This window comes from Pollachius pollachius, assembly GCF_949987615.1.
Source record: "Pollachius pollachius genome assembly, chromosome: 5".
Classification (NCBI taxonomy): domain Eukaryota; kingdom Metazoa; phylum Chordata; class Actinopteri; order Gadiformes; family Gadidae; genus Pollachius; species Pollachius pollachius.
The window spans coordinates 6,216,790-6,243,155 of NC_136938.1; the positions used below are offsets into that span (position 1 = coordinate 6,216,790).

Consider the following 26,366-nt stretch of genomic DNA (forward strand, 5'->3'; position numbering starts at 1 on the left):
AGTCATATCATATGTGGTCGTGTGTGTGTGTGTGGGTGTGTGTGGGTGCGTGCGTGCGTGCGTGTTCATGTGTGAGGTCATGCTTGTGTGTGCGTGTGTGTGTTGTTCACCATGTCTCCAGTAGGTGGCAGTGAATGTTCTCAGGCAGGGGAGGGAAGCGTGTGTGTTACTCTCCCGCAAGCGGTTACATGTTGAGTAGTTAAGAAATGTGACGTGAGGAACAGCATAGCGCCGTCAACAGTGTGACAGAGTTGCGGCAAACCAGGAAAGTGCCTGACTGTGACACAGAACGCCGCGAGAACGGCAGTGTTTCCCCGCCGGAGAAGTAGGGACTGAGAGGCGCTCCGGAGCCGCTCGGAGTGGGACCAAGGACCCCCACGCTGGGAGACATTCGCGCAAACTGGCCAGGATAGGGGGATCTAACTACTATAAATTGACTTTTGAGCGATGCACTGGCAGCATGGCCAAGTGGTTCAAGGAGCACCTAGGATTCAAAACTACCAAAGCACCCCCTCCGGCGCCTCCAAAACCGGACTACAGGTATTGTCCCACCGGTGTGACCGGCACGCCTGGCTACAAGCACCCGGGGTCCGGGGCCACCTACCCCAGCCCCGCTCAGCCGGACATCCTCGCTGCTTACCAACTACAGAAAGCACTGGACTTCGAAGACCCGTACACCCCAGGTGGAAATATCCCCTACGGATCAAGTTTAAACACTGTGGGCTCTTCGGACCTGAAATATGTGTCTCCAAAGCACCGGCTCATAAAGGTGGAGACGGTGGAGAAGTCCAGCGCGGTCCCCGGCGGAGGAGTCTCCGTCACCCAGGCGGTATCGGTGGGGAGCGTGAAAACTCCGTCTTCACCTCCGTCGGAAAACGACAATAAAGAGAAGGTGAGCGGAGTGAACAATCGTTTCTAGTGGGTCTAACCTCGAGTTACTGTTGCTTGCTTACTCCTAGTCTCCGTAAAAGACTTTCCCCTCCTTTCGCTAATGATCGGGAAGGTCGTGGTGACTTGTAACCTGAACAACTTGTTTCAGCAACGGGCTGACGGCCACCCCTCCCCGGCCTGAAGCCCGCTGAGCCGCGGGGGAGAACCACAACACGTTTGCCTTGATTTGACTGTAGGCTACTTAGTGGAACATCCAGCATAGGTCTGTTTAACAGAGCTACTACGGGCTTACATTATGATGACACGTTTTTACCAAACTCTGCTGAATCGACTCAAGTAAGACACCCCTCCCCTGTAGGCGTTTTGTGTTTATGGAAACCTTAAGTTTCAAGTCAGTGGGAGGGCATGGGTGTTAAACAAGGATAGGCAATAACGTGGTGACATAACCCGTAAGTTTACAACCCGAGTTTTCAGCCTAACCAAAACATCCCGCTTTACTTTTCGGTCACGTCTCTTCACGTGCGTGAAGAGACGTCCAGAGCGCTCGTCGACGCAGAGGAGACGCGGTGACGGGTGACCCCATTCTGCAGCCCTCCTCGGGACAAGTGTCCCGCAGGGTGGGTTGTGAGGGTCACGTCGGTGTGCGCTGCCTGGAATTCAGTCAGACCGCATGTTGTTCGTTCGGGAGAAACTTGAGACTGCTGGACGTCTACAAGGTTAAGCGCGTGTAAAGAGACGTCCATCCAGGGAATGTGGCAGCCTCCCATGTCTATGCAAATGAAAGACGCAATCATGTGTGGAAAAACGCATCTAATTACCCTTTTCCTGACATTGTTGACATTCCTTCCCCGAAACATGTAACCACTTTTACATGGTAGGCCTATCACCTATATTGAGTACCTGTGCCTATATGGATGACTGAATCCTGCAGCGGACTCGTCTATTCAGAACAGAAAATGTATTTTGATATTTTTCTCCATTTTAAAATATAAAAGAAGAATGACAACCAGAATCCCCCGTGTCCACACTCACTGCTGTTCATCAGCTAATTCAATTGATTATAGCTGTCTTGCGTTAATTGAGGCTTATTGGGATCTTCCGAGTTAATTAGGCATGGCAGGCCCAGCGGAGATGTACAGCTACTACTGCTTCTACCTCAGTGAGCATCTGGTTCTACAGACGGAGGTGGATACGCTTAGGCATGGATTTAAGACCTCATCAGCCAATGTTATCCTGTGAATATAGAAGGGGGTGGGGGCTATATGGTTTCATGTGTTGATGTGCTGGAACGGTATCCTCAAACATTCTCTGCGAATTAAAGTTTTGGAGACGGCACCTTTCTTATTTTAATGTTTGTGTACAGCTCAACAGAATGGAGTGAAGCCTAGCTGTCATCCTACTGACACAATTCTTAGTGCAATTCATGCTGGCAATATATTTAGGAAAAACTCAAATCAGATAACGATAATTAAGATAATAATTTTCTTTGATCGGAGTCTCAAAGTCAAGCCAATATAAGTGCTGACGTTGGAGGAAGTCTCTGCAATAATTGCAGATGTTATGGTTCGCAGTAAAACAATTCAAAACCGGAAATCTCTTAGCGCTATCATTGAGGTAGCCATGGAGATAGCTTTACGTTCGTCCTTAAATAAATAGTGTTTCAAATGTAGCCCATAAACAAATTTGAATATGAGAGACTAAGCATAGTTAAGATATCACAACTGAACCACATGTTTGGAATAAGGCCAACATGGTGCCCGGTAACCACCTGCTTTTCATGACATGCAGTTAAGGGAGCAACCAGAGGCTAGCAGAGATTACATTAACTACCGTGACTTTTGGGTCACGCAAACAGTGGTTTACTCTTTTTCCGTTTGCAGGTGTTTGGTCACACAGATACACACAGACACGTACACAGACACGTACACAGACACGTACACAGACACGTACACAGACATACAGACACACAGACACAGAGACAACACAGACACAAAGAAATGTTCTGTATAGCGAATGACATCAGTCCCAAAAATACATCAGATTATTTAAGTACGATTCTGATCCAGCTTGAACAAAGAGGAAAAACAAAACTGTCATCACTGAAGCAACGCTTTCTTTTTACTGGCCGAAAAGTGCTGACGGACGAGAAAAGGGGCACACACTAAGTGTCTTAACGGCAGGGCTTGTCCACATTGATGTTTTAATTACTTGACTCATGAATGCTAATTATATAACTGCTTACCCAACGCCTCAAATGCCAATAGTAGGGTCAAGTGTTTTCTATTCCTCTTAATCCCAGCCTTTAAGAATACTTATTGGGGTTTGAGAACACGGAGGATAAAGAATACTTTCATATATAGTAATCATGTGTTCATATAGAGACCTGCATGCATGCAGCTGTGTATGTGTTGACCCTGTAATGTGCTGAATCACAGCCGTAGAGCTGTTGTTGTTTTCAAGGCATTGATTGTTGTTATTTATGACTATGGTCCTTCATGGTAGAGCGGTTTACGAGCGATGATCAATTATCACCCGGCCTTGGAACTAATTAGAGGCCCCATCTCTCAGCTCATCGCTCCGCTCAGCAACTTCCTTCAAGGTTACATGAAAGTGATGACAAGTGGCCAAATGGGGTAAACAAAAGGAAGCCAAGCCGTGCGTCCAGGCTGAGACATCCTTGTCATCATCAATATTGTTCTCTGGTCTCTGGGAAAACCATTTTTAAATCTGGCCTTGGAAGTCTTCTGGGCTTCACAATGTTTGACTCAGTCATTCTGCAAACCAGCTTCTGTTTTTAGCTGCGCGCACTTGGATTAGCATTGACAGCTGTCATGTGGCCAACGGGCATCTGGCTTGAAATATGTCCTCTGCATTGTTTGGCTCTTTCCTTTTTAGTGGGCCTTTTTATAGGCCCTGCCTCTTCATCCCTTGATTTGCTGAGGTGGCACGTTGTAGAATATATTATCACTATTTGTGACATCCTCAACATAGTAGAGTCGATTTTTAAGACTCTTGCACAGCTTGGGGCCGCAACCGGCACAACACTAATGGAAAGTGGTTGAAGGTTATTATATTAGTGGATTTTGATCATGAGATTCGGTGACTGTGGGCATTTCAAAACACTTAGGCGACTGCCGTAGGTTTCGGCTGAAAAGGGGCTGTGTTTCTCTATGGAATCAAGGACAAAACATCAACCACGCTAATGGGCCGTCCACAAAGACCTGTCTGGTCTGCAAGGGATTCGAATAAGACGGCGCAGAAATCTGCACAGCAAGCAAGCTGGAGAAAGCCATAGAAATGACTGAATTCTGCACCTGAAGGGCTCTAAAGGGTTATTAAGCCTGGGTGATGTTCATGCTGCTTGAATCTACTCTATTGTATTCTTATGTGAGCAGTGTGAGATCGATCTCCAAATCCTGTATTCACATATTTGTGAGTGAATCAGTGAATATAAAGGAATTGGAGCCTTTATGTAATTGGCTCGGATCATGTTTCTGATAATGAGATCATGGTGATTGAATGAGGGTGTGTCCTTCAACGGACAGTGGGATGCAATTGGCTTATAACTGGCGGCAGGGATATGGTGTCGAGACACGGCTACATCATGACAGTTTTCTTGTGGAAAAATACTGACTATCATTTATGATACTTTTAATATGAATTACACTTCATTAGGTCTATCCTCTTGCTTGACACTGGCAAAATAAATTCAGGTATTGTATTATGTCAAACATTATCATTGTTCCTTCCTGCTGAGTTGTAGGGGTTTCTCATCTTTGAAGGTGTTCTGCTTTGAAAAAGATGAGGGGTTTCTTTCATTGCTAACTTTTTCTTTTCACATTGATAAGAGCTGTTCAATACTTTCTTTCAATGGTTTAACTCAACTGTTGATACCTGAACCATTTGTATGCCAGGGCATTGCAGAAAATGTTAACGTTTTGTCTGTAAACGAGTGGTTCAGTTTCACTGGATACTGTTATAGAATATTCAACGGCCGTGTATTTTTGAAAGGTCAGGACTTCTGTTGTTTAGTGTGAGAGCAGTGAGACACAAAAAAGGCAATTTGGAAAGCTTTATTTTTTTCTGAGCTGTATTTTGCTTTCATAATGAGGAATAATTACGACACAATTGGCAGCATTAGTAACTGACTGATCATCGTGACTCACACCTTCAAGTGACAATCATATTGGTTATGATGAGGATGATTGGTAGAATATCTCCAGACATTTGTTGTGCATTTATGCACAAATAGACCACTCCGGTGTTATTGACATCAGGAGGAAGGAATGGTTGAAGTCATTCCCCTCTTCGGCCCATTGTTCACAGAGGTGTCCAAGGAATGCCACACGGATGCCTTGACTGCGGAAGTATTCAAGGAATGCCACCCACGACGCTTGGCCCACTAGGTGCAGTCCCCTACAACGATAGTACCTCTACTCCGTGCTTGGAAAAACTGGACATTCTACCGTGTTCCCAACAAACATGACTTTCATTGTTTGGTTGTGCGGTCTATTTGAGACATTGTACAAGCTGCTTCGTAAGTTTATTCCTACGACCCCGTTCAGAGGTCCTGAAAGGGCAGTGTGCTGGACAGGAAGTAGCATCATGCGGTTTCCTTCCTTCCCCCCCTACAGTTCTAACAGCTTACTCGTTTTGGGCGCCGACCACGGCAGAATAAAGTCGTCCTGAGAGAGACGATGTACTGGAAGGCTCATGTCACACAGTCACAGTTTATCTTGGCTCGTCTTAAACCTTCTGCTTGTCATTAGAGACGAGATTTTGGCAGGGCAACAGAACCCTTGTTTTCATAGCATTGCAAAGTACTTCAGCATTATTGGGTGTAATAACTAGATACCAATGTCGGGGAGTTTGTGGGAACCTTTTGTTTTTATGTACAACCACTGCACATGTGAGACTCCTCTGGATGGTTCGTGGAGATGGTGGCTTTTATGCACGGACGTTCTTGAGTTTTTTCAGGCCCGCTTATTTCTTTAAATCTGCTGCAGAACACGGGTCCAAGAATTCCACCAGGTCACAATTACCCTCCGCACCAGCTCTGCAGCTCTGGCCATCAGGGATCTGTAGACACATGGCACTGGTTTGGTTAATGACAGTGTTTGCAGCACAGCCCAGAAGGAAGCAGCTCTGTTGGGCAGGCAGACCGTCACACTGATTAAAAGGAAACGATTTAAACCCTCAAGGCTTATGCCTTCTATGTTACAAAGACAGGATCTTTGCGGGGCACTGCCATTTTTTCACTTTGTTTTCATTTTTTGCATGTTAAGAAAGTGTGTGTGTGTGTGTGTGTGTGTGTGTGTGTGATTATAGCTTTGGATTGTGGGCTGAAGGCTGGAAGGTCTGTTTTTGTGTTTACACTTAAGAGGGCAGAGTAAGAATCGGTTGTCCTTTGGTGTAATACCTTAGCCCTTGTAAAGAGTTCCCTAATATACGCAACTATTTCCCTTTTTAAGGAGAAGGTCAGAATCCTTAAACAGACATTAGACATTCTGTTTATTTTACATAGGCCTACATCCCTTAAACTATGTATGTCACTATGACGTAGCCAATTCAACAAAATAAATAGGGATTTAAGCTCTATCATTATATAGTTATTTTTCTCTTGACATAGTTTATGATTAAGGCTCATGGATGTCATATTACACAATTTCAGCCATTTTCATCCTTCATGGGTTTATCAGGGTCTTGGCCAGAGAAAGCAGGCAACCAAGCACAGTTGTTTGTGTGGAAAACAAGGAAATGTTGGGTTGCTTCAGGATTAAGGAAGTGCTCTCTTCCTGACAGGAAGTGTTTACAACTTGGTGACATTCCCTTTTTCTAACTGGACAAATCCGCCGTCCCCTACGTTGACCGCTACGTCAACGCTGAAAAAAACCCAACTTGTTGTTTCAAGTCGAGCAACACTTTAGTAGGTTCAAGTGTGAAACAGTGTTGCTGGGTTCTGCCCTACTGTGAACCAGCTGTGAACACTCTCTGGAGACCCAATCCCGCAGCCTGTCTGGTCTCTGAGACTCTCTCTTTCTGGGCTGTGTGTCGGTGACGCTGGGGATGGGACCTCCACCCTGCAGTCCATTGTTGTTCTCTGGCGGACGTATTTGGTACTCGGTTCATACTCGCCACACCGCTTTCCACCACAATCAAATCAGCCTCATGTCAACATGGTTTGCTTTTGGTTTGGCTGTGGTTTAGTTTTGTGTGCATGTTAGCGTTCTTCTCCCATGGTTTGGCTTCACACATTGGATTCAAGAGGAAAACCTATTTGTCTTAATCTCTGTTTGTGAATTTCCATTTCTGTAAAAGTGTCAATGTCTGAAACACATTTTGTAGCTAGGTGGAAGCAGCACACGGACGAATAAATGTGTATCTTGTGCTTTGAATGGTTATATGTAGATATGTAGTGCTCACATTGGTTAATTTAATTTTAGTTTAGTGGAGGTTGGAAGAATTTCAGATGTCTATATCTAAATATAGATTGAGCCATTGTGTAGTTAGGCCTAAGTATACCAAGGGTTGAAGTTGGTCATAATAATTCAGAAATTCTGACTGTTTTGTGGCATATCATTCTCTTCTGCTGAGCTCCTGGGCTGTACCTCTCACTCTGGGTGAAGGCAGCAGAAACTCTGCTAATAAATCTGGCGAGATGGGAGCAGTGTTTGGAAATTGGATTTTGTCAAGTGTGTCGTCAAGTACTTAATCATAAATATCTGTCACACATTAAGATCACCTTCTGCCACCTTCCCGTTTTTTCCCTACTCTTAACGGACCCAAGCAGATGTTGGGTTGGTTTCAACCAGGAAATCCAGAGGAATTCTGGGTATTTATTAGGGGTGGGAAAAATAATCGATTCTTCGATGCATTGTGATTCTGTGTAGAACGATTCTGTCTCGATTCAGATAAGATAATAATAGAAAAAGAAAAGATTTTTTTTATTTTTTTTTATTTTTATTAAATTTGTTCACCTCCTGCAACATTCTATTCGATAGAGAGGGATAATTTGACTAGTTTTAAAATTATTTAATTTATCTTCAATGTGTATTGGCCAATCTGATTTGTCTGGACGCGATTGCGATTCAGCCTACGCATAGCATGCACGCAAACTCACAGCCAAGAACGACAAACAAGTTCTTATTCTTATAATTGGCTAAGAGCAGGTTTTTCTTTAATGACATAGAAAAGAAAGATTAGAAGGAAAAGAAAACTAAATCTGTTTATTTTTTACCTACTTCCATTGTGTGTTGTAATGCAAGCTGCATTGATTATTGCATTGTTCATAGAAAGTCATATTTGTGACGAAAGCTTTTTCTCTAATAAAATGTAATATCTAATAAAATATTATATATTCGAATAAAATGCTTCGAGATGCATCAATAATTGTTTTAGAATCGAATCGTTGACCTCTGAATCGAATCGTGAGGTGCCAAGAGATTCCCACCCCTAGTATTTATTTACCATTGGCTCACTAGTCCTTGGCTGAAAGGATAAGGAACAATGAGCCATCAGGGCTGTACCATTATTTTTAAAGTGAGGTTGCAAATATCTTTTACTTTTGTTGCATTTGGTTGCAACAACAGGACATTTCCTGGCTGATTCCAGTGTTGAAAAAATGTGAACTAACTTCATACTATCTGCACATAGATGCTTGTTGTTTTTTGCTGAATACGTGATCTTGCCATGGACCGATCCACATCCGTGACAAATGTGATAAATGGAATATCCCTACGTTGTGTATATGGCTGTGCACGTGTGCTATATAGTTATGATGCAAGCTGGAAAAACTGCCATGTATGCACAGTAACCCACAGCTTGGCAGTGAGGGCAAGGCTTGGGAGGGGCCATACAGCTGCACATAATGTGTCACGCTGCACCCCCCCTCCCCCAAACCCACAACCCTTACGCTAAATGCCAAATGCTGTTGCCACTCTCCTTTTATTATGTAGTTCTGATGTCTCTCCCGCTTGACATTCTGCCACAGTGCACGGTATCGGTGTCACTGTGGCCGCATCTGGAACTGTTCTAATGCTACCCTTGATCAATGGCTGGCTAAATCGCTGCTGCCAAAAATACTTGGCTTTTCCAGGCCAACTGCCGCACGAACGGCGGCCCGCATTGGCAAAAGCGCTGAGATCAGAGGAGCCAATGTTTTATGTGGTCTGAACGCTAAAGGGAAGCAGGAACGGTGCTGGGGATAATAAATAAATGGACTTGAAAAAAGTGGCGTGTGCTTTTGAAACGCCAGGCAGATGCCTTCCAGCGGGCGACACGCGTGGGAGTCGCTGACTACTATCCTTTCATCAGAGCCTTTAGATATAGAGGTTGTTGTTGTTGTGTAAACGTCCACACATGTTGTACTGTGGCGAATGTATTGTCAAGTTTATAGTAAATGAAAAGAGAAAAAAGTTCTACATTGACAAAGGCTCACATTTTGCTCGCATGCGCTTTAAAAATCCGGTGGAACTATACTGTCCTTGTTAAAATCTCAAGGGCTAAAGGCTTGCCATTTCTCATTTTAATTTAATACTTGGCTTTTTGATAGACACTTTAATTGTTTACTAATTGCCTGCCTTCAAACCCCAACTTCATAATGAAGGGGGGGAGGAGGGAAAGAGTGCTCCTCACCTAAGTTGGTACTTGAGTTTGACTTGCTTGTGACTGATTACAGGGAACAAACAACATCCATCATTATAGCTAACTAGATTAGTTGCCCATATGTATTGCACATATGATGGCTGAAACAGAAAGCTAATTTTTCATAAATGCTAAATGTATTCTGGAGGTCGCGGATGTGCTTCCTGAGCGGTTTGCTTGCAGGCTGGCAGTTCTCACATTTTAATAACTTCCGCTGGCGAGAATAGCTACGAAACGGGATGGTGGGTAAACACCAATCTAATGTTGTACAGAAGGACGTGAGAAAGATGTATACTAAATCATATTAAAAAAGGAGAAAAACTAAAAACAGCCTCTATGTCGTTTATTTCTTTTGGAGCGTTCGGCAATACCAATATAAATAGGAAACGGAACTACTTTGCCCATTCGCTTTAAAGCAACGGCCAGACCTCACAAATCCCATACTGTTCATTCAGCGTTCTCCTGAGTAGCATCCTATAATATTTCAAATGGCACAAAATACGGCCTTCTATCCCTCCCCATTTCCCTTGAGTGTTTCGTTCACGCACAGTGTATGTTCTCTTCATCATACAACAGGGGCGGGGGGAGGGGGGGGGGGGAGAGAAGAGAATAATAGCGGCATTAAGAGCCCCCATTTTTTGAAACGGCTTAATGCAATTGAGCTGCAAAGTACTGACTCGTTTCAGGATATCAGGGGCTCAAATCCCCAGTGGCGCGAGACATAAATCACCCACGTCAGCCCTCGACTCACTCCTCCTCCGTCATTGTGCTGCAGCGGCCTCTCTCTACTGGTGGTCTCTGCAGGGTACCAGCTCTCCCCGGACCCCCTGACACCTCCAATCATTCTCAGACCCACCGTGACTTTCATATCGCGTTCGTTCAGAAAAGGCCTTCCAGGGTGCTGGTCGCTGAGCGCGGCTGCCTGCTGCCAGTCGATGTGTATGTGGTTGTGCCACCGTCTAACGGGTGGTGTGTGTGTGTGTGTGTGTGTGTGTGTGTGTGTGTGTGTGTGTGTGTGTGTGTTTTTTGGAATGCTAATCAAGTGTCGTATCGAACTGGATGAGATGCAGATTAAATATTAACACAGGAATAACGTACGACTCTGGTGTCATTTCTACAGATTACCATAAACGCATTTTGAGCAATCTTTCTAGTTTTTCAGTGCAATGTTTTGATGGACCCACTAAACTCATTTTCTTTCCATCAGGAGAGCAGAGAGAGAGAGAACATTTTTTGCTTATTTTCTCACTTCTAATGGAAGTCGCGAAAGCCCAATTGAATTGTAATTGAATGAAAGCCCGGCTATATTGTAATCCAAGAAAGGCCCCAGTGTTGCTGCAGAATGCCAAACCAAAGTGGCAGGTGCCTCTTCTGGTCTCCCTCATGCGCTAATGTTCTGCCTCGGCTCTCGCGGTATCGAAGTCGACCTAATTCCCAGTGAGCTCCAATGAATGCTAAGCAGTTTGAGATGGTTTCTACTCACTGTTCTCAAGCTGCCTGAAAACCAACAGGTGGAACACCTGGTCACCCTGGGAACGCCGGCGCTTGGCCCGACGTGGGTGTAATTGAGTAAGTTCTCGAGCCGTGCCCCGAGCCCTTGAGCTGCCCGCCTACCACAGGGGCCAGGCCCTAATCCTGGGAGGAAGGTGGCCCTCGGAGTCTCAAGGCTTACTCCCCGGCTTAGCTTTTAGATCTGAAATCCAGAGGCCTTGCAGAAGCCGGCCGTGGGTGAGTTTGACTTTCGCAACACGTGTGACTTGGCTGCTGTCTTGACACACCCTGGCTCGCCACAAGGCAGATGGGATGTAGAGTCCACCACCCCACTGCTTACCATCCCCCAACCCCTCCACCCCCTGCCTCGAGCACCCATCTCAGTGCCTGACCTACTCCTCCTGCTGTTTGGGCAAATGGGGGCAGACTGAAACAATTTGGGAATACTAACCAGCTCCTCTTCCAGCGCACAGTCGGGTCTTAGGAGGCTAAGCCCCGACGAGGCCGGCTGTTGACTGTTGAGATTTTCTACGAGAGCAAGCTGAGAACATTTAGTTGCTGTAAAGTGGATAAAATTATCTTCAAGTTCAGTAACGGCTGCCAGAGTGTCCTTGAGGACGTAACCCGAGAGCCGGGCAGCATACCAGCTGAGGTCATTTGTGGCACGACACAAGAACATTAGCTTTGTGTAGAAACATAAGCCTTTGGGATGTTATGAATGTAAAGCATTGTAATGGCACAGAAAAGTACCCGGCACTTCAAGGTTACTTTTCCAAATCAACGCTTAATCCGTTGATTCAAACCAATTCATCCGTTAATGTGCGGTATTTTTGAGAGGCTTGTCATTTTAGTTTGGGTTTTAGTTAAGGTCAACATACCCAGCAGCCTCGCATGTCAAACGCAAAGTGATTTAATGATTAGTAAACGCCACTAAAAAGACATTCCACATTTGGGTACATGTTTTTTGGCCTTTCTGTGCGTCTTATAAATAGCGTTAATGGCCTCATTAGCATGTGTGTGTGCACAACAAAGGCTGTAATTAAGCTACAGCTGTGGCACTATTTAATGACTGCATCATTCATTTTAGAATCGTCTAATTGTGTTAATTATATCTTTTCAAAATGCTGCTTGTTACTTGGCACAAACCTCCACCATGCAAAGTCTTTAAGAACTTGTCTCACACTGACTTGCTACACGGTAAACATTAATCAAACTAAACCTTAATCAAGCTAAACATTAATCCTCAACATTAATCAAAGTCACTGAAGACAGGGCTACCGTGATTGATATCGCAACAAAGCGTTTCAATGTAATTGTGTATTATTCATGGCATGTATTACGGAATTATATCAGTAAATGTTGGAGTTTGTTTACGTGGTTTTTATCATTTAAATATGTGTTTTACCAATGTGTTTATTAAGCTCATAAATTCACATAGTATATCAAGCATTGGTCCAAAATACCATTGTGCTCAGAGTATATGGAGACCAAGAAACTATCCAAAGTCAAGAAGGACATGAAGAAATTGTAACCTCAGTGTTCCAAGAACCGTGCAGAGTGAGTAATGCTCTGTACCTCTCAACAACTACTGCCCGGGATCCCTTGAGCATGGTATTTAACCACAAATTGCTGCCGTGGACCTAATTAGTGGCAGAGAAGAGGCAATTACAGCTGTTCTAGGGGAGCTTTCATACCCCATATTTCAAATGTATTTCTTTGAGTGTGCACACTTTGGGACCCCTTTCCTTGGGCCAATAAACAGTCTAGCGACTATGTATTTTAAGGTTTGCGTAAGAGTGAGCAAAGATCCACCTTCCCTACCTTAAAGTAACAGCTGTTTTTGTAAAACCTGCGCACTATGTCCTGACCTCGGATGACTTCTGGCCGTCATGTCTACAACAGCAGTGATTCTTACGCTATTCGTTATGCCCCGGGCTGCTTATTATCAGGTTTAGTTCATGCGTTGGCTGACTGGATCTCTTTGGAGTTTGCACTCTGTAGGTGTTGTTGTCGAAGCAGCCGAAACACTTTTCATTGTTGATCTTGGTTGCTACAACAACCAGTATTGGTCCAAATGTGAACAGTGGAATTTGATTTAGTTCTGACCGGTGTACATTTTACCACATTTATGGTGCAACCCGCCTGCTAAAATCCAAGAGAAAGTAGGATTTTCTACCGCTTTTTATAGAAGACAAGCTGGAGAGAAACCTATAATTACAAACCGGGTCGGGAAATAGTTCTAGTTTTTTTTTTTTCTTCTTCCTAAAAATGGACTGAAAAGGAAGAATGGGAGGCAGGTTCTACAGCAGCTGCAAGGAAAACACATTCTTCATTCATACCATAGCTTATACTTATCTGTGAAGGAATCCATTTCCCTGTCATCGCACACCAGATACCTTGACAAAATTCCAGAGCGAAACCTTTCATTGTTTTGAAAAGTTCCCCCATTTGCTGTTCTTGTTATTTTCAGCAGTGTCACAATCTTGATATTGATTTTGATCAATATCAATATATTGCTAGATTGGGCTTCGGTCAACGTGCGTGGGTGTGTTTTGTGCATTTTCATGTCCTCCATGGGCCGGGGCAGGGGTTAGCCTGGCCTGCACTGCTGAGAAGGGAGTGTGGTGTGGTCGGAGCTGGACATGTGCGGTTGTTGAGGAAAGCTGGCTAGTTGGAGGCATGGCTTGGCAGAGTAGAGCTTGGTCCGCCCCTGTGGGTGAATGATGAGCTTGTTTATAGTGAGACTGTCAGATTCCCTTCCTGTAGGAATGAACTCGTGGGATCAAACATCAGTTGGGCTTGGTGTTTGCATGGTCCTGCTGGAGCATGCAAAGATATTGAACTCTGGTAGAATCCAGAGCACTACATTCAAAGGTCTATTTCCTAAATTCCTAGAGTGTTGTACTGTCCTCTCAGTTGACGCATGGCTCCTGCAAAATTAAATTCCTCACCGCAGCGCTTGACAACTTGACTCTGCACCTACACACCCACTTCTAAGTCAGGGCCTTTTACGTTTAAGGGAAGATGTTGCAGCCCCTTAAGCACTGAGTCATGTCCACTTTCCTCTCCAGCTGGGATTTAGCCTTATTTTGGGTCTCTACAACGTCCACCTTGCCTAATTGCCACCCAGTGCACCAAAAGCTCACTAAAAGAGAAAGCGTGCAATTAGCCTCGGCTTACTGCCAGCTCATCATAAATCTGCCAAATTGTTTCTCTTAAGAAACCCAGCGCAGTTGTGGTCCTCTCCCGGACTCCCGGAACGCAGGCCTGTCAGTGGGGCATCGTATAATTAGGCTGACCAGCGGTTTGCCGAGGACCGGCTCATTGGTCTAGAGCAAAGCCATTGCCGTGCCGTGCTGCGGCCATACCGGGAGGGACCGGTTATTTATGTGCGTCGCTCGCTTCCTCGGGCTTCGTGCCACCCAGGCGCCGAGCCAGGGCCCGGTCAAGTGGCTCCGCTCTGCGAGCTCCCCGGGCGCCTACCTGTGTTGCGGTGCGCGGCCGAGCAGCACAATGAATTCTCCTCTCACCGTTGTTTATTCTTCTCCCTTTTGCTTCCTCCTCTGTCCTCCCTCTCCTCCCTCCTTCCCCCCTCTCCTGCCTTCCTCCCCTCCCCTCCCCTCTCCTCCCTCCCCTCTTCTCTCTCTCTCTCCCCCTTCGCTCTCCTCCCTTTCCTCCCCTCTCCGCCTCCTCCCTCCCCTCCCCTCCCTCTCTCCCGCTCCACTACAGCTCATTATCCTGGAGGACTATGCGGATCCGTTTGACGCGGAGCAGGCCGGCGGTGCCCAGACCGGCGGGGAGAAGGTGACGACGGAGAACGACGGTTACATGGAACCCTACGAGGCCCAGAAGATGATGGCAGGTAGATCACCCAACCGACCTGGCCTTTTAATCATCAGACATCGCCCTGCGCCTCCTGTCCCGTGCGGGGGTCAGGGTGAGGGCCTTACTGCTGACCGTGTCGGAGGTGCAGATGGGACACGCCGTGGCTGATGCTAGCTGGCCGTGTGCCTGTCGGCTGCTTGCTAATGAGCAGGCTCCGCTACTGTAAGAGGACGGTCGACGTGACAGGGCTGCTCATGCAGGAAGTGGCGCCGCGGCGTGTAGGGTGCCATCCATCTTCTATTTTTTGGGGGGTTTGAAACGTTTATTAAAAAAGTAAATGAATAAAGAGAAGCAAGGCAGCGAAACCACCGAACTGCTGTTGATTTATGGGGTTTCATCGTCGGCTGGGTGCGATTTTGTTGAAATACACTGAAGGATTTTGTTCGTGTTTGTTGTAGTTGGGAACGACCACATACACTTACAAATATGGTTTCTCAGGACAATAGCCGTCTAGAACCACACAGAAGAAATACTAGATTATATTGTGCAAGTGGTCCGTGGCTCAAATTCGTTCTGGTAAGCTCAATTGGTACATGACATTAAATCCATCACAGGGTTAGGGGTTCAATTCCCAGTAGGGCCCCCCATGCTAAGAAATGTATACAACCTTTTTCTTAACAAACTTGTCCACCAAATGACAGATCTATAATGTAAAAACCACTGGGTTTTCGGCAACACAAATTAGCCCTACATGTATTTCTACTTTAAAAGCAACTTTATTCCTCAGCAGGAATGTTTACCTAAGGACTACAATTCCAACCGATTTGTCTTCAGGTGTGGTATCGGCATTTAGGGCCATGCCGCTGTAACCCTGGTGGGTTTGTGTCATATTCTTCCATTCCTATTTTCCTGCCTCTCCCCTATGTCACTCTAATAGTAGGCAGGACACGAATGTCTCGCTCCGTCCTGTGAAATGGTCTTTTTAATGGGCCTCCAGGCAATCTCTTGTTTTCATCCATCTCTCTGCCCTGACCTGTAGCCCCTGTCTCGCACTCTCCGAATAGTACACTGACTGTATGATGTATCGCCTCCCTTTCTGCTTGTAACACACAAACGGTATAAAATGTCTGTTGGAGCCTCCTTTGGTTTATTTATGTTGAACTACACTGTCTCCCGTGGCATTCCGAGGGAAAAAGGTTTTGTTCAGATGAGACAGGTTTGCCTTTCGGCGACAGTGATGAGTCTATCTCGGAGAGAGCAGCTCTCTGCAATGTTTGCTCCAATGACTTTGCTTCCCTAATCAGGACGAGGATAGACGTGACGTTGAGCTGTGGTTGTTTTCTCTCTCTCTTTCTCTTTTATATGGCTTTCTATTGATTCTTGCCTGTTCCTGTTTGTACTGCTGCTGTTATGCCAGAGTTGTCAGGCTTCCCTGTGAAATATAGCTGCTTCTTCAGCTCTGCTCCCCCCGTTAATATTCATTGTAATCCAGGGGATTTCTCTCCTGCGTTCCTCGATGGAGCCTCAACCGATGCTTTGATAAGCGATGTCAGACAACACCGGGGGATTTTTAACCATGTTTAAAACCCACTGGCATGTACAACATGTTGAGTTAATATGAGATTGTTTTGTACTGTCGGGAGGGTACTAGACAGTTCTGCCGAATCGGAGCAGCCTCAACCATACTCCGACTCTGTTGTCTCAGTCTCTCTCTCCCCCGGCTCTCCCTGTGTAATCATTTTCTGATTTTCTTTTCTTTTCTGCTTGTCTCGCACTCGACTGCTCCCTAATATGACAGCCGTTGTTCCGTGAACAGCCTTCTACTCGGGCCGCATGCGATGTGGCAGGATGCTCCGGCGCAAGTCAGAGTGAACTTAGTTTGGGTGTCGTTTGGGCTGACAGGCGAGATGCTAATTCACCACCTTCACAAATATTCAGGCCTCCGCTAAAAATGGAAAGGGGGGGTTGCCCGTGGAATAGTTCAATAGTTTGAGCCTGTAAAAATCAAAGACTGGTGATTGATGGCTCCGTATAAAAACAGTGTATCAAATTAATCAGAGGCAGGCGATCGGCACTAAATCAGACCTGGGTTTTTTACGAGCGGCGGTTTACGGCCCGGGGTTTGCGTGTCCAAACCGGCGCCAACGGCCCGCTCGACTTTCTCAACAAGATTGAATTCGCCTTCGCTCTCACGAGCAGGTTCGGGTTCCTCCCCGTAGCACGCGCTCACACGGTAGCATGGTCACATGGTCGCGCCGCCTCCCGCCTCGACCTTGGAAGGCGCTTCCGTCCGCAACGCGTGGACGGTTGAAACGGCGACGTCGCTCCGGTGAAATCTCCCCAACAAGTGATTTGTCATTCATGCAAATAATGGTGGAGTTCCTTGTTCCGTCTTCGCATCGCTCGCGTTCCCTGTTCTGTTCGGCTCTCCTTCTGTCACACCGTACTATATATGGACATCCATTATGGCAACCTTTTAATTGCAACATTAACGTTTATATTGAACCATTAATTAGTCTATTAATTTTGTTAATAATGTACATCCGCTCCATATAGTTTCATTATTTTGACAGTTGCCAATTATTATGGACTTTATATATTTTCTCAAGTGCCACAAGTTCCCAGCCGCTGATACGGCCACTCTGTACACTGTTTACTCTACACTGTATCGTCTGTTTACCGTACACTGTACAGTCGATGCATTATATTATAATGTAACATAGTGTCAGGTGTGGCATGCTGGGCCTTCAGCAAAGTGTGTGTGTGTGTGTGTGTGTGTGTGTGTGTGTGTGTGTGTGTGTGTGTGTGTGTGTGTGTGTGTGTGTGTGTGTGTGTTTCTGTGTGTCCGGCCCTACCTAGTTAGTGGGACTGCGGGTTGATGATCTATGGGTCGCCGGCCTTCACTTCCTTTAACCCGCTGCAGAGGCGGGACACCTGAGCTGCTTCCTGCGCCAGGCTTGCCGGGGCTGATTGACAAGTGGCTGGACCTGTTTATATGCCCTGTCGATAACCCACAGTATGCCCTTTATGGATGTGTTTAATTAGAAGCAAGTGCTTTGATTTGCCTGGTGTACACGTGTGGCGGGTTGTTTGTCCCACTGTATCTGTTTCACGTAAGTGTGTTCACTTCCTGTCATATCGCTCGACTGGAGTGTTTGTGTACAGCTGGTGTTCAGGTTGCTTTATCTAAAGCATGCCTGCGGGGGGGCCGTGAGTCGAGATACTGGCACTGTGTGTATACTTGGAACAAATATGTCCGTCACGGTTGCGTCATCTTTCATCTTCACACCAGCACGCAGAGGAACACACACACACACACACACAGACACAGACACAGACACACACACACACACACACACACACACACACACACACACACACACACACACACACACACACACACACACACACACACACACACACACGCACACACGCACACAGAGACACAGACACAGACACACACACACACACACACTCAGAGTGAGCCCTTGTTTCTGCTGCTGGCCGTTCCTCGCATAGTCTCTGGGTTTTCCAAGGCTAGAACGGCGGAATCCACCCATTCTTATCATACTCACTTATCGTCTGTTTTCTTTGGCCCGGGAGCTGCTCAGACCCGTTACCATGCCGATCACAGTGGGATCATCCGGTAGAACCGGAACCGGTCTGCCTTGAGCTGTTTCTCTAGGATGGGGGGAGATGCGGAGGGGAGAGCACTCTACTCCTTGAGCAGCCGTGTGTGAACATAAATAACCACACATGCACTAACGCACGCACATTCGGGCAGAGAACGTCGGAAATGGGGTCACTTTGGGTCAGGACACGGGGGCCTACATGTTCCTTGTGTTGCTAAAGTATGTTAAATAAGTGTAAAATTTCCGTTGGATTTATCCACCTTAACCCATTTGTGCCGGCTGCTGCCGGCACAAATGGGTTAAGGCATGGAGGGAATAACAGGGGATCTGATGTGCCTTGTACCTGAAGCTGGACCTAATGAATGTCTCCCCTCTCAAAATACTGTGTTGAAGTTGATAACTAAAGCAGTAAGCAACGCACACCTAATGCCCCCCCCCACACACACACACACACACACACACACACATTCTGGTCCCCATGCAAAAGGCTTCCCACTGAGCCGAAGGAGTGCTGTTGTGTCAACAGTGTTCGTGACTCATCCCCCCCGATAGGCCAATCCTCAGGACCAGGCACGTCATCACGCTCTCACATGCACACACACACACACACACTTGCACACGAACACACGCTTACAGACTTGGAGTAGGAGTGCGGGGCAACCAGCTGCTATGCGTGTCCACGTGTGCGCATGTGTATGTGTGAGTATGTTGTGTATGTTGGTAGCATGTGTTTCAACATGTTGAGCAGCAACACCTCCCCCTTGCCCCCCGCCCCCCATGTTTCAACTTTGGTCCAACTTCACGCCCTCCTCCTCCTCCTTCCGCCTGTATCTGATCAGCCAGGTTATCTGCCCTCATTCCGGCGGCCAAAGAGTTGTGCAACAGGGCAATCACGCCCTACAGAGATTGAAAGAAAAAAAATAATAGAAAGCGTCGGTGTTTTCTTCTAAGGGCTGACTCATAGGTCAGGCACTTACTCCACTCTGTTTCTCTTTCAATATGCGTGGGGACGGGTTGCCATTGCTTCTGGTAAGGAGCGATGTGTGCGCCGGGAGGTGCGATGGAGTGGGTAGATCGAGGAGGTTATTACGGCTGTAAGTCACCGCGGTGGGACCACCTCCCTGTTGAAGTGTTGTCTCTGGGAGGACCTCGTCTGTCTGTGGCGAGATGGGGAAATGAGGCAGAGAGCATGACTTGGAAAAGAATGGAAAGAAAAACGTGTGCGTGTGCGTGCGTGCGTGCGTGCGTGCGTGCGCTTTCTGAAGAGAAAGTACCGGAAAGACCCGAAGGAAATGAATAAAAATTGGGAGGGGAAACTCTCATGCAGAGTAAGAACAGACCCTGCCAGAGGAAACTCCTGATTTAATGACTTCACACACCTTTGGACTTCATTGAGACGGACGTCTGTGGAGCACACACAGAGGGAGCGAGAGGGGCGTGGCTTGTTTAATCTCGCCTGGCGCGGCCACTCCTTCCAGGCCCTGAGAACACAGCATGTGGCAACACATTTCTTGGCCTGCCAGCGCAGATTTTATTGCCTCAGGCTGAAACTTGAAGCATATCCGGTGCGTGTTCGGGCAACGCACGTCAGATGTGAACGTCTTCTCTTTAATATCCACCTTCTCGATATTTACAAAAGTCATCGGGTGGTTCAGGTTTAATCACTCTGTAATTTCAGGATTATCTCTGTCCTCTTTAACTTTGACATTTCTTTATTCCGCCGCGGGGCATTGGGAGACGTAGCCGACAGATAATCCCCTCGAGGATGACGTTTATGTATTTAACCCGTCGCTCATGGGTGGAGGCTGACCACAGAGGAAGAACGCGTAGAAAGGGGGAATCTTCTAGCGAGTTGGCTTCTTTCTCAAATCATGAGGTCATGGTTCGGGATGACTTTCTCCTGAGTGGTCAACGGTGGGAGTGACCTCCAGGAATGCGCCGTGTATTTGTGTGTGTGTAGGACTTCCAGTAAATCCCGTCATCGTGCTTACGGGAAGGTCGGGAGCAGGCTTAGCATGCCACAGGTGGTCCTCAGGGCTGGACGTGAGAGACACGTCTCTTGGCCACTGCAGAGTTGAACCCCTCCCCTATGGTTCCTCCCCCTGGATCGCTTCCCAACGAGGAGGTGCTGTCGGTCTCACTGGAGGAGAGGGGTATTTACCAGTACCGGCATCCACATGTCATGTCCTGGCACAGGGTCTAGATCACCGCCCTTCCACCAGCAGCGCGGCACCACAGACCGTGCTTATGTGTCAAGGCTTTTGTGAGTCAGTGGTTGACGTGCAGTTCAATGTGTCCTGAAGTTTTGTCCAGGAAATACTTTACAGTGCACATTGCTTGCCAACGGGGCACTGTGATTAGGGCTTGAAACCCATTCCTTTTATTTACTGATTTGCATGTTCATAAGGATTCATTGTTTGATGTATTCCATTCAAGCAGATGGTGCATAGGTCTTTGTGTTTACTTGTAGACATTGGCGCACTTGGGTATGCCCCTTGTGTTACAGTGTTGAGTTCCTCTGTTGTTGGTGTGGTTGTGTCGTGTGTGTAACCTGACCGGACCCTCCCAGTCCAGGCGTCATGGTCTCTCACCCATAAGCACGGCCACTTTAACAGGCATGGCGGTGAGTGGGGGATGGTTATGGCACCCGTTGCATACCAGCAACGAGACACACACACACACACACACACACACACACACACACACACACACACACACACACACACACACACACACACACACACACACACACACACACACACACACACACACACACACACACAGCTTGCCCCTCTCTCTCACACCCTATAAACTGTGATCTCTTTCCTCTCCCCTGGATGGAAAGGGCACTTTGCCTGGGGCCTATTTGAGCATCTGGTTGAGCACAAATATGCGTACAAATAACGCTGTGTGTGTGTGTGTGTATTAGATGTGGGGGCTGCAGCACCACATTTGGGTGGGCTGTCCTCATTCATTTTTAAGGAAAGATTAACGAGGTCATTAATCCTGTCTAGGCCTCTGCAGAGGAAGGCAGGGCTGATTCTATGCCAAATGCGGGGTAGGTCCTCGCATGTACACACACTCTTGATCTCGCGCACACACAAACACATTCTTTCGGATCATTTGATATGTCAAGTATCTTCTCCCAGAAGGCGGCGTTGTGTCGTCCTGGTGGGCCGGGTCGTGATGAGCCTTATCGCTCAGCGCTCGCCTGCCCGTGAGTGCGCCTCGGAGAGGGAGTGGGAGAGAGTGGAGAGTGGGCGATCGGGCTTGAGTGACGTGGGGGGAGAGAGAGAGAGCGAGAGGGACTCGCTGAGTGATTTAGTGAGTGGGTGAGTCTGAAGGCGATTGCAACAGGCCTGAATCTTGTTTCTTTTCTTTTTGGGGTGTATTCGGCCGCGGTCAAGTTGGGGTGAATGTGGTTATGGGGGGACGCGGAGGGGTCGGCTTGGGTGGGGGTGAGGGTGCTGGTGGCTGTTGGCAGTGGCCCTGCTGTCGGCAGGGAGCAGGGGGTTTCACTAGGAGGTGCGAGAGTGGGCGGCTGGCACGGTGCAGCTGTTGAAGGACACGGCCCCAACAGATGGAGGCTAAAAGAGAGGGAGGGAGGGAGGGAGGGAGGGAGGGAGGGAGGGCGAGAAAGGGGGAGGGAGGGACTTGACGGAGACACACACCGCCACGTTTGCAGCACATGCGTTGGTGTGGTGGCGGGGGGTTGATGCTGCTGTGGTGAGACGCACGCCTACACCTGTACGCATGCGCACGTACACACACACACACTCCCGCGGCCTTGCTCGTCTGGTACTTACTCCCTCGCTGAGTAACACGCACACTCACTTACTTTCACTCTTAGTCACTCTCACTCTCTCCTCTTTCCCTATCTCTATCATCTTTCACGCGTACTTGCATGCGTAATGAGCGCGGTCCCAGGCTCATTAAGTAAAGAGCTTCTGATGGGTGACTCGGTTCGTCCCCACGTGACCCCGCCTTCAGGGGTCACGTTTCCATCCGTGGTATGGGGTCACTCAGGACACGGAAGGATCAATACTTCTGTAGCCCTGTGCGACTGCTGCTCCTTTATAACCAGAAACCGCTCGGTGAGAACGCGGATAATTGATATCTTGTGTGTGTGTGTATACAGTGTGTGTGTGTGTGTGTGTGTGTGAGTTCATCTATTATGTTACCCAACACGGTTCCTATGTAGCGTGTGTGTTTTTGTCTCTTAGTTGCTCCAGTGTTGCTATAGGGGACAAAGCTACCTCAACGTTTGTGTTTGTTGTTTTGTGTGTTTGCGTTTGTGTGTGTCAGAGCGTGAGGCTGCTCTGTGCTGTGACTGAGAGCTGTAAAGTGGTCTTGGGGGACAGGGCTGTAACTGCAGTGAGTAATGCCTGACAGCGGACCCTGACAGCCAAGCATGATGAGGGCAGGGCGAGGTGTGTCCGAGGAGGAGGAGGCCGGCAGTCTGATGAAGCCGTCGTCTCTACCCCTCCACGCCCGTCTCCAGCTCCTCCACATCTCCATCGTCCCTCCTTCTCCATCCCTTGCGTGTCATGCTGCCCATGTTCGCCTCCCGGCGGTCCCGCCGTCTCCTCTGAATCCCTCCTCTACGTTTGACTGATCGTGTCTGTCAGTCAAATGTAGTCGACCGAGGTCTGTCTAACGCAGTGAAGTTTCTCGTGGTTGGCTCTTCTCCGTGGTTACGATCCAGCCTCTCCCATGCTTGTTGTTGTCATTCATTAGGACTTTGTTTTTCTCCTCCATTTCCCCGGGTCTATTCTCTCTCCCTCTCCCACCCAACTGTTGGCCTGATGCTTGGTCGCCCCGGCCAGCAGACAGCAGCCAGTGTTCAGGGACATCAGCTTGATAGGCCTGGGGGAGATACTCTATATCAGCCTTGTTTTCCCAGATAGTCACTCTAGGGTTGTTTTTCATTCTCTTTTCGTTATTCCTTTCTTTTTTTTCCCGCCGCAAGACAATTTATCTGCAGCATTTATTGTGAAGTGACCTTCTCTACCTCTCCTGCCGCCTTGCAGAGACAAACACTGTTATCTGTCCTCCCAGGGTAATCCTGCGCTGTTAGTGTGCCCTGATTTAAAAATGTACCCTTTTCTGTCATCCTCCTGGCTGCTGCCTCTGGCTCCTCCCCCAAACAAAAGGCACACAGGTGCACCTAATAACACCTAAAAGGTGATTAGTGGGGGGGTATTACCTCGCTGTTGCAACAATGTCATGTCCAAATGCGTGTTAATACATACAGAGACACACAGGCAGTCAGATTCGGCAACAAGCCACCCAGGGATTTAGTGAATTCCTACTGTATTCCGCCACCATATTTTAGGGACACCCACTGACTCTAAGAGGCATGATTATTCCTATTTGAGGCACATGACTCTTTTAAGTATGGCAAATGGTACACTTGCTCCTTTTATTAGCATCCACCCAGAAAGTAATAACCCGAAGGTAGAACCCCATTCACAAGTATCTTCCTCTCGTCTTCAACACCACCTCCTCTCCCCCATCTCACTCCTTCTCCTGTCCTCCATCTCCAGCGTCCTCCACTCCACTCCTCGACTGCTCCAGCTGCGTCTGTTGCTTGTTTGACTCGTCTGTGTGTGTGTGTGTGTGTGTGTGTGTGTGTGGTGTGCGCTCCGCTCTGTGCACTCGGCGTGGGCGATGTGCTTGTAGCCCGCCCGGGGCAGCACTCCTGCCCGGGCGGGGGCCGTAATGGGCTCAACGCGGCCTTAATACGGCGAGGAGCCCGCCGAGGGGCCGAAGGAGAAGTCCCAGGGCCAGACACCTGGCCCCAACCTCCCTTCTGGGGCAGAGGGAGGGGAGGCAGACGTGAAGGCAGGAAAGAGGGAGGAAGGGTTGAGACAATCAGGTGATGGAAGGAGAGAGGGAGGGACACAGAGAGAGGGGGAGAGGGAGAGGGGGGCAATGTGAGATCTTGAAAGTGACTGCAGCATAAGAATAAGAATGCAAAATGAGAGCAGCCTTGCAGCCCGTTGCAAATGAACCCGAGAGGATGGCAGTAAGGTTGAAAGGTAAGAAGAAAGAAGTTGGGAGAGGGGGGGGAAGATGGAGATTATATCAAAGGATGCAGGAGGCGGAGGCAGCAGAAAGAAACGTTGCACTACCAAGAAGGGTATTTTCCTAATCTATTTCAAAGGTTAGTTCTACTGTAGGTCTACTCGGCTGGTGATGCAGGCTGCAGGGTCAGCAGACTGAATTATTTATGGAAAGATGTCACCTTCTTTGGAAGCCACTGATGTGTCTGTCCAATAGACCGAGGGTCTGGGATAGAGGGTCACGTGGCCCTAAGTCTCTCCCCGAGCTCACATCGACCTCCTGGCTGCGCTGATAAAGGGCCATGCCAGCTCTGGAGCCCCTGGTTCTGAAGCATCAGGTTCCTCCAGGCCGGGTTTGGAGGAGCCAGGAGGAGAGCTGGTTCTGGATAACGTTCGCCTAGAGCAAGGACTCGAGCCAAGCCGCGGATCAATGAGGTTATCGATTGGCATCTAGACAGGGATTCATGGCTTCTGGGCAATGCTAAATGCCTCTGGAACCGTGCTGCTATTTCTGGTTCCTTTGGTTCGTTGCTTTGATCCCTCCCCTCAAGGTTTGTTCTCAGTCTTTCTTTTTTGTTTTTGTTCTCCTGTGTTAAGGGTCAAACATGAGTGAGCCACACCACCCACACTAGACCACTCTACACCAAACCACGCACCCACTTCACCACACTGCACCATACAAACTACACCGTACAAACTACACCGTACCAAACCACATTACACCACCTACACCATACCACACCACATCAGACCACACACTAGACCACACTACACCACCCACACCATACCATAAACCCCACACCTTATTGAGGTTGAGCTTCATCAACCAAATCAATAAAGACCGAAAATGCTCATTATCCCTCTGTTGTGATTCTTTCACTCCACTTCTCAATGCCTCTACCACTATTTAATTAATGTTCTTATCCAAATGTAAAAGATATAGGTAATTTACCAGTCTAATTCAGTTTGATTATCTGGTATTAAGTCATCACTGCTTTCAGAGCGTGTCTTTGTTTACTCATTTCTAAACACAAATATGACATGAAGTATTGTGTAGTGGTGAGGCGTTTTACCAGCAAATCAGTAAAGCTTACTTGAAGATATTTGGATTGACTAACCTTCTACTTCTGACTATCAGAGTACAGAACTGCAGTGTTGAAATCAGTTTGGAGATTATCCATCGAACCAGCCACACCTGGGAATACAATTCTGAATTCCGATCTGATCATTTGACTTGAAATGTGGGGAGAATTTTTTTTCCCCATGAAGAAAAGCGAAAGAGAGATGGGTAGAGTGCCTGATGTCATGACTCTTCCTCCGCCGTGTAGACCTGTTTGCTCTCCAAGGAATACGAAGCGAGTTCCTTGTGGTTTCAAGGGCTGCGACGTCTCTAACCTTTAGGTTGCTCGAGCAAACGTTGGAACACACCCTGATTTCCTTCCGCTCCGAACTTGTTTGATCAGTTGCAGTAGTGTAAACACAATGAGTGTGACCGTGAATGAATGCGTGTCCTTGTTTAACCAGCCGTACGTGTCAGCGCGCGCGAGCCATGCAGGGGGGAAGCAAAACCTAATCTTGGTCTAAGCCGTCTACTGAGCACATACACACACACACACACACACACACACACTGCATCAAATATATTATATACTGCGGCCCTTACAATTACTTGCGAGACATGCATGTTGCGTAATGTGCATGAATTGGCATGTCTGGCAATGAAAGCAACTTTAACAAAAAAATCTTGGCTAACTTTCAAAACAAAGATTAATATTAGTGAGTCATTCAACAAACTTCATTCAAAATGCAAACGACCTCT

The 26,366-nt window shown here is 47.5% G+C and overlaps 1 protein-coding gene across 2 annotated transcripts in view; it reads left to right on the forward strand.

Moving 5' to 3' along the window:
* Positions 1-224: 224 nt before the first annotated feature.
* shf (Src homology 2 domain containing F) overlaps positions 225-26,366 on the forward strand; it is an 81,011-nt gene continuing 54,869 nt past the window's right edge. For both annotated transcript variants that reach the window (XM_079736269.1, XM_079736270.1), the window contains exons 1-2: positions 225-892; positions 14,755-14,887. In XM_079736269.1, coding sequence (XP_079592395.1) covers positions 461-892; positions 14,755-14,887 — 565 coding nt within the window. In that variant the 5' untranslated portion in view covers positions 225-460. The remainder of the gene's footprint in view (positions 893-14,754; positions 14,888-26,366) is intronic.